We start from the raw sequence: 14,046 nt of genomic DNA on the forward strand, positions 1-14,046 counted from the left end.
TTTTATTTTGAATAATTTTAATTTACTTTTACTTTTTAAATTGATAGCGCGTAATTCTTGCACGAGTTTTCTTTATTAATGTTGATGAAAACAAAACTTGATGAAGGATTCTATTTCTAAATAACTCAAACTATAGGAGTTAATAGTAGTTTTTTTTTTTTTAAGAGTTAGGGCCACATGTCCAATAACGGCTATTCTCCAATTTTATTAAAACCCTCACTTGTGGCGGAGGAAAACAATTCTTACAATCACAACCACATTATTACAGCACATCAAACAATTTCAATCACGCTAAAAACCTGCCTAACAAACCAATCCTACCCCAAAACACCATTACCTCCGTCTAACATAACACATTCCCATCCTATCCAGCTTGTACAACCCCCTCACTTCTTAAGATAACTGGGCAACATCAGAAAGAAAACACTCTCATCCCATAGCACCACCTCTAGCTAATTCATCTACTATCTTATTATATGCCCTTTACAAATGATTAATAAAAAAATTAAAACCATTCAAAATAGCTAACAATTGATCCCAAAAATCCCAGAGATACCAAACTATACATTCCATTTCACCACAATTAAAGAATCACATTCAATATCAATACAAAAATGGCCCATTTGACGATAGTATTTTATTCCTTCCACCACTGCACGTAACTCAGCTTCATTATTAGTAACCGTCCCAAAAAATTAAAGGAGCTAATAGTAGTTGCAGACTCTCTTGATGAGTGGGAATAATATATGTAAAAAAATAATATTATATATATATATATTTAAAGGAAATCTCTTATCACATTTCATTAAATTAAAGATGAGATACGTGGAGGAGCCTCCTCTATTGTAACAATGAAGTCAGAAATGGAAAGAATATTTTTTTCTAACAAGTGTGCTATGATATTACCATTTATCCTAACATGAGAAATTTCACACTAGCATAATGTCTTAATAAAACTCTAGCCTCACTCACAAACATGCTTGCACTGGACCAAGCCTCTGTAGTGACCTTAAGATCATTTGTAACTTGCATTGAGTCCACTTTGATAACCACCTATCCAAGACCTAAGTCAAGACCAAATTTAACTGCATGTAATGCACCATAAGACTCAGCTAGCAATGGATCAGGAAACAGTTGTTTATTAAGCCTCAAAGTGGCAACAATCTGATGCACAAGGTCTCTCTTCCAGACTTTAGAGATTGGTTCAATTAATTCTTCTACTATGGCCTTACTATCCAAAACTTTGACAGCACAGAGTACCTTTTTATGTTGGGAAACATCATTTATCTTACCAATGTGGATATTGTCACATGTGCCTACCCTCCAAACCGAACCCTCAAAGATGACTGGTCTTGCTGCAATGAAGCTCCATATAAAAGATGGACTAGCCCCCCAACTTTGCTGATTGGAAGTTAGAATGCTTGAAATACTTTGCTTTCAACACCATGGCTGCTAAAGAGTTTGGATTTTGAATTAATCTCCAACATTGCTTTGCAAGCCTAGCTTTGTTGAAACATTCAAGATCTGTAAAACTCATGCCACCTGTAGCTTTAGTCTTTCCCCTTCGACTCCAAGAAACCCAATGGATTCTGTTTTCCTATTGTTGTTACCCCCACCAAAAGTTTTGTATAACACTATTAGTGTCTTTCGAGAGTAAATTAGGAAGCTTAAAGACACTTATAGTATAAGTAGGTAATGCTTGGACAATTATTTTGATAAAGATCTCTCTTCCTGCATGGGATAATGTCTTCACTATATGACTGCTCAATCTCATTCTAACTTTATCTAAAATGCCCTTGAAAGCCTTATGTTTAGCTCTGCCAACAACTGGGAGTAATCCATGATACTTTTCATATGGCATAGCTGATCTCATACTAGCAAAAATAAATTAAAACATTGGATCATTCACTTTTATGATATTGAGCCATATAAAACCAATAAAACAACAAATCTATTAGTTGAGCAAAAGAAGGAGAGATAATTTAAAAATAAAACAATTGAAGGAATTATGTGACTTTGTTTCCATCTAATATTAATAAAATGAGATAGTAAAAAGTAATGCTAGATGTAGTTTTAGAGTATGCAAGTCATACGCACTCTATTTGAGCAAAATGGAATTCACTATTAAAAAAATAGTTTTTTTCATGTGGCTCCTAAATTTAACCCTTTTTTTTTTCAAAGAGAGAATTTAGAACTTGCACACTGACTACAAATATCATTTGTCTTTAAAGAGAGGCTAGAGGTCGGACTCAGAAAATAGATGGGATTTACACGCTCTAATGGCATTGTCACACTTTTGCATTTCAAGAAAATAAGAATAGAACCACCCTCATGTAAGCAGATCCCATACATCCCCCCCTGCGCGCTCTCTCTCTCTCTCAACATTTTCTGTTTTCTCCTTTAATTTTGCTTAGCTGAATTGTTACTCTGGTTTTTAGCTTCCATCATTTTCCTAGGGACCAAACAGAGTCATAAATTATAATTTCGAAATATGTTGTATTACCTTTGGGTTTTGATAAGATTAACACTCTTTTTCCCATAAAACTTAATTTCTCGTTTGTCTTGTAACAATGAAAATGAAAGATATAAAGTTTTTCAATTTATTTCCTTCATTTTTCTAGGAACCAAACAGAGCCTTAGACTATAATTAGGGGTGTAAAAAAAACTAGAAAACCAGTTAGACCGGACCGAACCGGTAGATTTGGTCCAATTTATCAGCGGTTTAGTGTGGCCAGTTCTTAAAAATGGAAACTAGTCCTAAATCAGTGCGATACCGATTTTTAAATTTTAAAAATCGATTTAAACCGAACCGAACTGGTATATATATTTATAATATTTATATATTATATTATATATATTATATGCTAAATTGCTAATTAATATAATATGAAATTCTAATCTTATTATTCAAGTTTATTAATTTTATAATTTTTAATATAACATATAAAATTTAATCTTGTAATATAAATTAATATAACATAAAATTTTAATCTTTAACATAAACATTAATATTAAGTTATTAATATAAACTTACTTTTGATATAAATATATATATCAATGATAAATACATTTTTAGCATAATAATTATAATATATATATATTATTTTTGTAAATACATTTTTACAGATTTGATCATATATATTCATATAAAAAGTCTAAAACTTATATAGACTATAGTTAAATTCAATATTATACTAGTATGTGTTGATTATGATAAAATAATGTATTTATACTATAATATAAATAGACTAATAGTTTAATATATGTAAACGTCATATTATTACTAATATTGATAATCTATAAAATTAGAAAAACTAGACCGGACTAGACTGAAATAATAATAATAATAATAATAATAAAGGAGTAGACTAGGGACTAATTTTGATTATCATTCTTTATGCTAGAAGTACACAAAATATTTAAAGCTCCAGACTAGACTAGGGACAAAAACAAGAGGCCGTAAACAGAAACTGCCCAAGCCCAAGTTTGAGTTTGCTGAAAGTACTATATATGTGGGCTATCAGGTTCAGAAGGTATTAGTGGGCCGTTATGCACAAGTAAATCTTGGATTGGACTGGCTTCGTACTTGATCTTTTGTTTTTTGATTTTTTAATAAAAAAAATACAACCTCAAAATAATTTTATTAAAATAAATTTATAAATTGATATAAATTTATGTAATATATTAAATTTAATTTATAATAAAAATAATTTTACAATCTAATTTATCACATCAAGTTATATTTGTTAAATTTTTTTATAGTAAAAAAATTTCTCTTTTTAGTATGTATTAATTAAGATTTCCTAACTGAGGTTACATAGGAGATTAGGTTATGATTTCCAAACATTTTTTATCAAAGATGTAGTGTATTATATATCATCAGACACCGGAAGTTAATGTTTCGGTAGTTCATAGGTCTGGTATCAATTCTAAAAAATGTATAAAATTCGACTGAACTGTACCGATTATATCTCTAACTGCAATTACGTAGATCTGTTGTATTATCTTTGAGTTTTGATTAGATTAACTCTCTTTTTTCAATAAAATCCAATTTTCTATTTTTTTGGTAATAATGAAAATGAAAGGATACAAATTTTTAGATTTTTTTTTTTTAATTTTTATTTCGGTTGTTGATTGTATTTTTCGTAAGATTTGTATTTCTTTTGTTATTGATTGTTTCATGAGATGGGCGTAAGAGTTTCGGAGAAAGTGAGGGAAAGAGAGCGACGGGAAGGGGGCATGGGATCTGCTTACATGAAGGCGATCTTATTCTTCTAATTTTGGAATGCAAACACGTCACAATGTCATTGGAGGCTGTAAATCTCTTTGTTCACCGTGTTTGAAGTGTTTCTCTTATCTTTAATTTAATGCAGAAGTGATAGATTTGATTTAAAATTGCGATGCTTTTCTGCACATTGGGCGGAACCTTCATACAATGTGTTGTACCCCAAAACACGGATGGGACAAAAAGGAAAAAAGAGGTTGACGATATAATGGCTTGGGATTAGATGGATTGAAATAAAAATTAAAAATTAAATAAAATATTATTAAAATATTATTTTTTAATATTATTATTATTTTAAAATTAAAAATAAATAAATTATTTATTATATTTTATGTAAAAATTTAAAAAAATTATAACAATTAGATAATATGAGATGAGATGAGATGAGATCAACTCTGAAATAAAACTAATTTGGTTACATAAAATCAGACTATCTCATCCCATATAATCATTACAACTTTTCTAAACTCTCACACAAATATAATAAACAATTCAATTTTTTTTAAATTATAAAATAAAAATTATATTAAAAAATTATATTATAATAATATTTTATTTAACTTTTAATAAAATATATCATTTTATCTAAACTGCATAATTAAACGAGACTTTAATATATCTATAAAATTGATATGATTGTGAGGGATATGACAAATACATATATATAAATATATTAAAAAATAGGTTAGCAAAATGTTATTTATTTATTTTTATTAAAAGATTATGTATTTGTTATGTATTCAAAAGACACGTAATTATTTCTTAAGAAAAACTATTTCCTCGAAATTAGATAGTTTCTTTGACATTTGAGTACATGGTACTTTCGTTCAGGGAGAGAAAAAAAGTCGGCCCTTTTTGGAATGAAAATGATAAGACTAGTATCCTCTTATTACTTATTTATTATTTTTTTATTTTATTTAATAATTAAAAAAAAGATTATTAATAAAATTATATATTTTTTTAATTTTTTAATAATTAAAAATGTTAAAAAAACACTTAAAAAATAATTAAAAAAATAAGAAATTTAAAATGAACCATGAGTAACAAATGAAATGATAGAATTACTATCCTCTTATTATTTATTTATTATTTATTTTATATTTGATTTTTTATTAATTTTTTATTTTATTTAATGGTTAAAGAAGTGACTATTAGTAAAATTATATATTTTTTTAATTTTTTTAATAATTAAGGATGTTAAAAAAATACTTTAAAAAATGATAAAAAAAATAAAAAATTTAAAATGATCCATGAGTAACAAATCGATCACTACCCCAAATTATATATTTTTTTAATTTTTTTTAATAATTAAGGATGTTAAAAAAATACTTAAAAAAATAAAAAAAAATAAAAAATTTAAAATGATCCATGAGTAACAAATGGGTAGTAATCGGGTAATAAGCCGATCACTACTCCTTTCGGAGTTTGTTTTGGTAGGCTCATGGAGGTTGAAGTGGTTTATCAACTTCACTCGTTATTTTGAATTTTCATTTCTGTCAAATTTTTTTTTTTTTTTTTGAAAATCTTTTCATGGCCATGGCCATGCATGCCATGTACGTGTCATACCTTCACCTTCAGAATGCCATTTGTCCTTCGAAATGACTACATAGTTCTTCCTCATGTTGACACATGACCATTCATTAAGCTTATGAAATGTCATCATGTGAATCTCCCTCGTGAATTTACAAGAGGGAAAATGCTTAGAGGACCGATAAACTGCTACTCAAATGGATTGACACTTATTTATTTATTAGGTCGGAACAACGTGTAAAGTATGTTTGTCTAGTTCAGTGAAACAATGATATTTATAAAACATTAGCTTAGAATATAACATAATCTAACATATTTATAACATCGATAGTTTAAGCAAAGTTGTCTCCGATAAATTTAATACAAAATCAACAAAAATATTAGTTCAAAATATAAATCTTTTGATATTTTTACTATGATGCATCATTTTGTGTCATCTTGTACTTCATCAATAGAGACGATGTTGAAATTCTTATGTTATTAGTTGAGTCGATTGGGATCTACTAAAAGTTCAATCATCTATTCTTTTTACGAAACTTCTGCTATAAGATTTTCTATATATGGTAAATGCTCCTACAAAGAAAATTTTTAATAGGCTTCCATGATTAATAAAAATTTAGAGAATAAATATGTTGAAAATTGATGTCTTGTAAATTAACACAAATCTTTGAATGCAATGTTTTTAATTAAATTACTATGCATGTTATAAATAAAAATAAAATTGGCATAACAAACAAGTATATAAAAATCAATTTAAATGATTTTTGTTATAATTGGCTTTTAATAGTTTTTTTTAATATAAAACTCAATGTGCTCATAGATAATGTAGTAAACATGTCAAAAATTCTAAGATGGATTTTTTTATTCACAATGATAAAGGAAATGGAAAATAAGAAAACATACATCACCAGTGTGATTCATAAGTTCAACTGCCGAACAACTAAATGCTTGCTCTACAACTTCACCAAACATAACAACAGATAGTCTTCTTGTACCATCGTCGAGTTCGACATATGCTTGACAACTATAAATTTGATGGAAATGTCATTTTAAGTTAGAATCAACAGAAGCTATACATTAAATCTATCACATAAATTATCAAACAAAACAAAAAATTTAAAAGATACATACCGTGGTTGGGAAATGCTTTGGTGTTTGCAATGGTAACAAAGGAATGTATCATTGTAATCATACCTAGTTCCTTTATTGCAGCCAATACATGACATGCAAAAAAATATATGGCGCAAGTCAATAACAATTATTTTTACCTTTATCCAAAATCTTGCTTTTTACACTACATTAGAAATAATGTTTTAGGTGAATTGATTGTATAAATATTTGAATTTGTTACAAAGAATAGAATTTACCTGCATGGGTTGTAAACTTTTGATGAACTCAGCAACATCACAATTCTTGATTATTTCTCGAATACCAACATAAGACAGAGATATTGACGAGTATTTCAAGCATTTTGCAATAATATTCTCAAGTAATAAGTCATTAATCACCGCTTTTAAAATTCATAAAAACAAATGCAACATAAGAAATAAAAATATGGAGATTTCAATATTCAAGTGGCATGAAACAAATAATGACTTATTTGTGATAATTACCACTCTTGCAATGAAGTTGCCTCGGACGCGATTAATCACAAATTTACTTTTCGGACGCGATGAAAGAGACAATCCTTCATTAGAAATAGAGATCATAATTAATGTAAGCATATACAATATAAAAAATATATAATATTATTAATTATTAAAAATATCATTAAAAGAACCAATTCTTATTCTTATTCCAAGTGTAACTAGCTTTGTCCTTATTATTTTCAAGATTTTTTTGCATTCTTTTTGCACAAATTGACTCTACATAGTTAAACATATGGGGTTTAAACTATAAAATTGGAATAAAAAAAGAATTAACAGAACATATAAGAAATAAATAATGAAACATAATTCTAAAGAGTGACCTACCCAAAAAATATTTTTACCTTTGATCAATGAGATAGATTTCCTGAATAGTTTTCGGTCCATGCGCTGAAGTTATCTCTCTGCATGGCTTGATGTGGATTGCAACAGCCAAAACATCTGAAAAATAAGATTTAAATTTTTAATATATTGATAATCAAATATTCTAAAATAAAGAGTGAATTACCTATTTCTACAATTGAGTTTTTGTAAGCGTCTAATTTGTTGAACGTAATGAGTTGGTACTTCGATGGCTCCAATTGTTCTTCATCTTGCGGAACTTCCTTAATTATCGTTCTAGAATTTAGAATCCATTGGTATTCATGTTTTTCAATTCTATACTTTTGATCTAGTGGCTTCACATATACATTACTGATGTAATATGACCGAAAAATATGTAAATTATCATCTTGTGAGTCAATATCTTTATCAAACATTGTCGCTTGCACTCGATTTCCCTGTATACTATAAGAAATTTAAACGAACAAAAAACTGTTATGAATAATTGAGGATAATAATTTTGCTTAATTTTAAATTGTTTTTGGGTTTTAAAAAAATAATATTTTTTTAAATGTGTTACAAGAAGATAACTAAATGAACGGAACATCATCAACATTTATATAATACGAAAAGATTTAAAAAATCAAACATAAAAAAACCTAACAAATTAGTAGTAAAAAAATAAAAAAAACAAAATTTCATAAATAGGATGCAAGAATAACAAAATCCTTTACAAGTTTTTAGTACACGAAAAAAAATAAAAGATAATAGATAGAAATAAATAATATACATTTGAATCAATCAATGTTAAGTTTTAATACGTTACTGGTGAGCATTGCCCTGTTTGTTTGGGTGACTTGTCTGTCACGATCATTTTTATTTTTCAATTCTTTGTATTTGGAATGATATCTTTTATTGATGTATAAACCATCCTCATCTTTAAAGCTATTCATATACAAATATATTAAACGTGTAAGTATAATAAACCCAATACAAAATTGTAAAGAAGATTAATGAACACAATAAATATTTCAAAAACACAATATTAAATATACAGAAAAGAGAATTATATTAAATGTGTAATTTTGTTTAAGTAGTTAAACTCAAATTATACAATTGAATTATTACATATATAATATTAATCTGAACATGCTAATCTTAATAATTCCATATACACAATATTTTTTGTGCAGTTCTTTCCTTATCATTCAATCGACACTGACCATATTAAAACCCTTACTGTAGATGCAATCTTAGCCCTTGATAAAGCCACATATAATTGACCATGTGAGAAAATAGGTTAAGGTAAATATATCCCAACAAAATCCAACGTTTGCCCTTGTGACTTATTTATAGTCATTGCAAAACTTAATCTAATAGGAAACTGGGTTCGTTTGAATGAGAAACCACAATTTTAATCAACATTTGGTAAGAATGAGATCCTTGGAATAAAGACTCTTTTTTAGCTATGGTGTCCAACTGCGATTTCTGCATCAATGACATTTTGATCAAAAGCTCGACAAATTAAGCGTGTTCCGTTGCATAGTCCTTCTGAAGGATTAATATTTTTAAGCAGCATGATGAGATAGTTTATCGTCAGTAACAATTCATGAGGAGGAAATCCATTTGGGGTTAGAGTATTCAAAAACTCCTCCATGATTGATTCTTCAGATGCATCTATTACTTCCATCAAAGCTATAATATCACCTAAGCTCACCAGGAAATCTATGAATTAGTGATGCATTTATTTCATCAACATAATTGTTCTTTGGTGTTAATATGACCCGATTCATCATAGCTGAAATATTTATTGAATATTCATGAATATCATGAAAAACAACATCTATTAAATGATCCAAATAAGTGCAGTCAGCTTCATAGGAAACAAGCATGCCATCAGGAATTTTTATAGTTTCATCAACTATGATTGGTGGCATTCCGTTGCCTAATTCTAATACATATTCTAAAAAAACTAGATCCAATCTTACTTGCATATTTTCAGTCAAATGAAATTTGATGAATGTAGGCCACAAATAGGAAGAAACCAAACTCGCGTCGACTTGTTCATGTCTTGTTCTTTTACGAACCACAGGTAAAATCTGGCAAAAATCTCCACAAAAAACAATAAATTTTTCACCGAATGTAAACTCTAAATCATTAATGTCTTGTAACATTTTATCCAATGCCTCGATGTGTTGTTTTCTTGACATAACGGCCTCATCCCATATAATTAACTTTACTACACGTAATAGCTTTGCAATGGCACTTTGTTTACTGACACAACACGTGCAATGTTCATCAGTATCCAATGGAATTTTAAAGCACGAGTGTGTTGTTCGACCTCCAGGAAGGATAGATGCAGCAACACCAGATGAAGCAGTTGCAAGTGCCACTAATTTTCTTGATCTTACTGCGGCGAGAAGTGCATTGTATAGGAATATCTTTCTTGTCCCACTTGGGCCATTAACAAAGAATGTAGCAGCTCTGTTTGAAAAAATCTTTCCCAAAACTGAATTATAGACATGTCGTTGTTCACTATTAAAGGCTTTTGATGCAGCAATATCTTCTTTTGGAATTTCAATAGCCAATTCATCATCAATTTCCCTAGATTTGAATTGGTCTTTATCAAAACAAATATTTCCATCAAGAAGATGGAACAAATTAATGTTTTTCCCCATCGATTCAAGTATAAAAGAAATTGAGCGCAAAACTTGTATTCTTACATTGAACATAGAATCTTCAGTTGACCTAAAATCAATTGACATATCTTGCTCAAAATGTTTCCAAAGCTCTCTCGGATTGGCTAGATTACAATAAATTAATATAGTTGCAAATATCCATCTTAAACTGGATGGCATTTGATATAGAGATGTTTCATGTAAACAATCTTCTAAGTCACTATCTCTCTGTAGCAAACCATGCATAGTTGCTGCCTCACGAAATGTTGGAGCCATAACACCATCAATTGTCCTAAGATCTTCAAATGACAAAGGTCCTCTTACATGATTTAGCAATATTCATATATAATACCTCTCATCTTCAAATGGATTTGTTGTAATAATTCGACCTATAACAATTTTCTTTTTCTGACAAGTCCAATATTTATATGTTGGCTCCAAACATAGAATTTTGGAAATTCTTTGTACAACAACGTCCTGGCATTCTCATCCACTCGATTTAATGCAAAGAATTCTGTTAACATCGATTTTGTAAACCGATCAAAGTTGAGAACATTGATTAAGTCTTCATTTGCTCGAAAAGTTACTTGGTGTTGATCCTCAAGATGTAAATGCAAGCTATACACTGCTGGGTACATTTCATTAACAATGAAGCCATATATTCTCCACATAACTTCAGGCAGATCAATCCATCGGGCCGATTGGAATTGTTGGATTTCATCAATTTGTTGATTGTTTTGTTCAGAAACCAAATTGAAAGCAACACGATCATGCCCTTTGTAAATGTACTTATAAAGATATTTGACTACTTTTACCGTAGAACAAATCTCAACGTTAATGTGACAGTCAAATGTTGCAAGCAAATACGAATTATATAGAACGACCCAACGATTATCCAAATTATTAACTCTCACATTGACAGTTATTCCATTGTTAGAACACCTATATATTGGGAAGCAGTCATTTCCAATAGTTGTATCTGAAGCAAAATTTTTTGGATAATGGTTTTTGCAATAACTATTTTTTCTCATGCAAAAATTTGTTGGATTCTACATCCTACATGGTCCATACATCATATGCTTGACAACAGCGTTATGCAAGTGCAAATTCGTATTTTTATCAGCTATTTATGTCGATTTAATCTTATCAAAAGATTCAGGCGCATAGAATTTTCAATCCCTCTATAATATAATTAAAAAATGATCATGTGGAAGCCCTCCTTTTTGGTGCTCAATAACATAAACATATGCTGAAACTTTTCCAAATATCTGTCGCTTGAATAATCGATCATTTAATTCTTCTAATTTTGCATGAAAGACCCGAGCAACCAAATCAGGCCGATTTTGACTCTCTTCATGCAAGTGTAATTCATTTGAAATTTCTTACCAGTTTGGATTGTATATCATTGTTAAAAAAATGCCTGGTTTACTATAACGCTGAACTAAAGTCATTGCTTCCATATATCTTTTTCGCATGTCTCTTGGACTCCCAATAAACGACGAAGGCAAAATAATTCGTTTTCCAACATTAGAAGCATTAGTTTCCCCAAGCGTAATGGTATCAACAATACCTTGATATAACTCAGATCGAATATGTTGTTGTTTGCTATGAAAATAATCTAATCTTGACGTCTCGATCTTAACATACATATCAACAACAAATTGCTGCAATAGACGACCAAACAGCAACAAAATTGATCTTATATTTTTTCTGATTTGTAATTTGTAACAATAATATTCACGGCATAAAACAATTGGATCATTCATTTTTCTGTTTAATGCCACAAAAATTGAAAAAGAATGAAATATTACAAACTTAGACATCTACAAACTAAGTACAAAATGGAAAGATTAAGATTACACTATCACCTCGCTGTTCTCTCCTAAATAATTCTTCTACTGGCATTGATTGGTGATGATTTATTAATTGTGTTGTTTCATGACGTATTAATGTGCTTCATCTATTGACCCTTCGAATGCCTTGATGCCAACCAGTATCCCTAAAAGGAAATAATAACGGATATTGAAGTGGATCATAGTAGCCAAAATAATACTGAACTATATGACTTCCATCAGAATGATTAAAAACACAAATATCTTGTCCTCCAAACTGATTTGCATCTTCATTTTCAACCCATATTGCTGCAACTTGTGAAGATGTCGGGGTATTGAATACACGCTGATCTAGGCTAGCATCTGATCTTATATGGATTACTTAATTTTTCAAATTTGGCAAATCACCAAGAGACCGAAAAAACACAGAGTATGGGTCGATGCGAAGAATATCAATGAGTCGAGCTATAATTGAGGGATTCATTCTATCTGAATAAAAAATGCGATTTTCTAATTCATGCTCAGTATCATAGAAATACAATTGGAGATAAAAAGGGCGTCCATTTAAAGGGACTAAATTATTGATATGGTGATAGATTTGTCCCTGAGTTCGGAATGTATAAATCCCTCTATTCCGTCTGCAAAGATTTCTATCGAATTTAACTCCAAAAGATGTAAATGTGAACTTGTTATTATAAGTCCGAATATAGGTCTTAAAATATGCAACTTCATCTGTGTCGGAGGTAAAAAGATCATAAAGCTGATCAGGGACATCATTTGAGGCCAAAGAAATTGTCCCATCAGCACAACAAAATCCGTTTGTTTCATGATAGAATCGCTTTGCTTTACAATGTTTGTAACAAGGCACATATGGCAAAGAATATGCTTCAGATGGCATGCCTTGTAATAATTGCCTAAGTCCAGCAGAGCGGCGATGCCGTCCACCTATTGAGTTAAAAAATGAATACAAGACAGTAGGCGTAAACCCATCGAATTCTTTGAATGATCTGACTAAGCACATTACTAGAAGAGTGACAAGAGTAGACAATGGAATTGGAGGAACGACTAATATAATTATATTTGTTTCTTACCCCTATAAGGTGGCGGTATACTTGTTTCAAAGGTTAACTCTTTCCGAACAACACATGGAGCCTATTTGAATAGGATGTTCCCAAATTTCAATGAAAAAGAATATAAGGTTGTTTTAATAAGAAATATAGAAAAATAATTTCAGAAAAACCTGTTGAATCAAAGGCTGATTAGAGACGGTTGTTTCATCTATGTATGTATTTCCTGATTTACGTGTTAGGAAATCCATAGAATCACCCGGACAATCAGAATGATTCGTCACATTGTTTAATGATGAAGTTGCCTTTGAATCAACCACACAGACATTAACACCAGGAGGAACACATACTTCATGAGACGAAGCCAGTTCACCGATGTCAACGTTAAAGCGGAAAATTCGTTGTCTCTTTGACACTTTTTGTAGAACAGTGAAGTCCTGAATGATGTTTATATGTTGGACATCATCATTTGAAGGTTCATCAATTGACGTAGTCATTTGACCATCTCCAAATGAAGCTGAATCTTTTAGCTGGATGTAATTGCTTCTAAATGCTTTTTTTAGTACATATTTCTCTTTGTTTTCTACAGACTTCTTCATTTTTGTCTTCTGGTAAATCTTTATAAGGGATTTTCTTTGCTGGTTGTTTTCCATGATTTTCAAAAAATAGTTTTCAAGCTTAACTTTT

The 14,046-nt window shown here is 29.7% G+C and overlaps 1 protein-coding gene across 1 annotated transcript; it reads right to left on the reverse strand.

The window, feature by feature from the left end:
• Positions 1-9,244: 9,244 nt before the first annotated feature.
• Positions 9,245-10,460, reverse strand: LOC108998118. Its single transcript, XM_035686198.1, has 2 exons — positions 10,124-10,460; positions 9,245-9,507 (listed from the first exon to the last, which is right to left on the reverse strand). Exons 1-2 carry the CDS (start codon positions 10,458-10,460, stop codon positions 9,245-9,247), a joined length of 600 nt encoding a protein of 199 aa, XP_035542091.1.
• Positions 10,461-14,046: the final 3,586 nt, after the last annotated feature.

This window comes from Juglans regia, chromosome 16, assembly GCF_001411555.2.
Source record: "Juglans regia cultivar Chandler chromosome 16, Walnut 2.0, whole genome shotgun sequence".
Taxonomy (NCBI): Eukaryota; Viridiplantae; Streptophyta; class Magnoliopsida; order Fagales; family Juglandaceae; genus Juglans; species Juglans regia.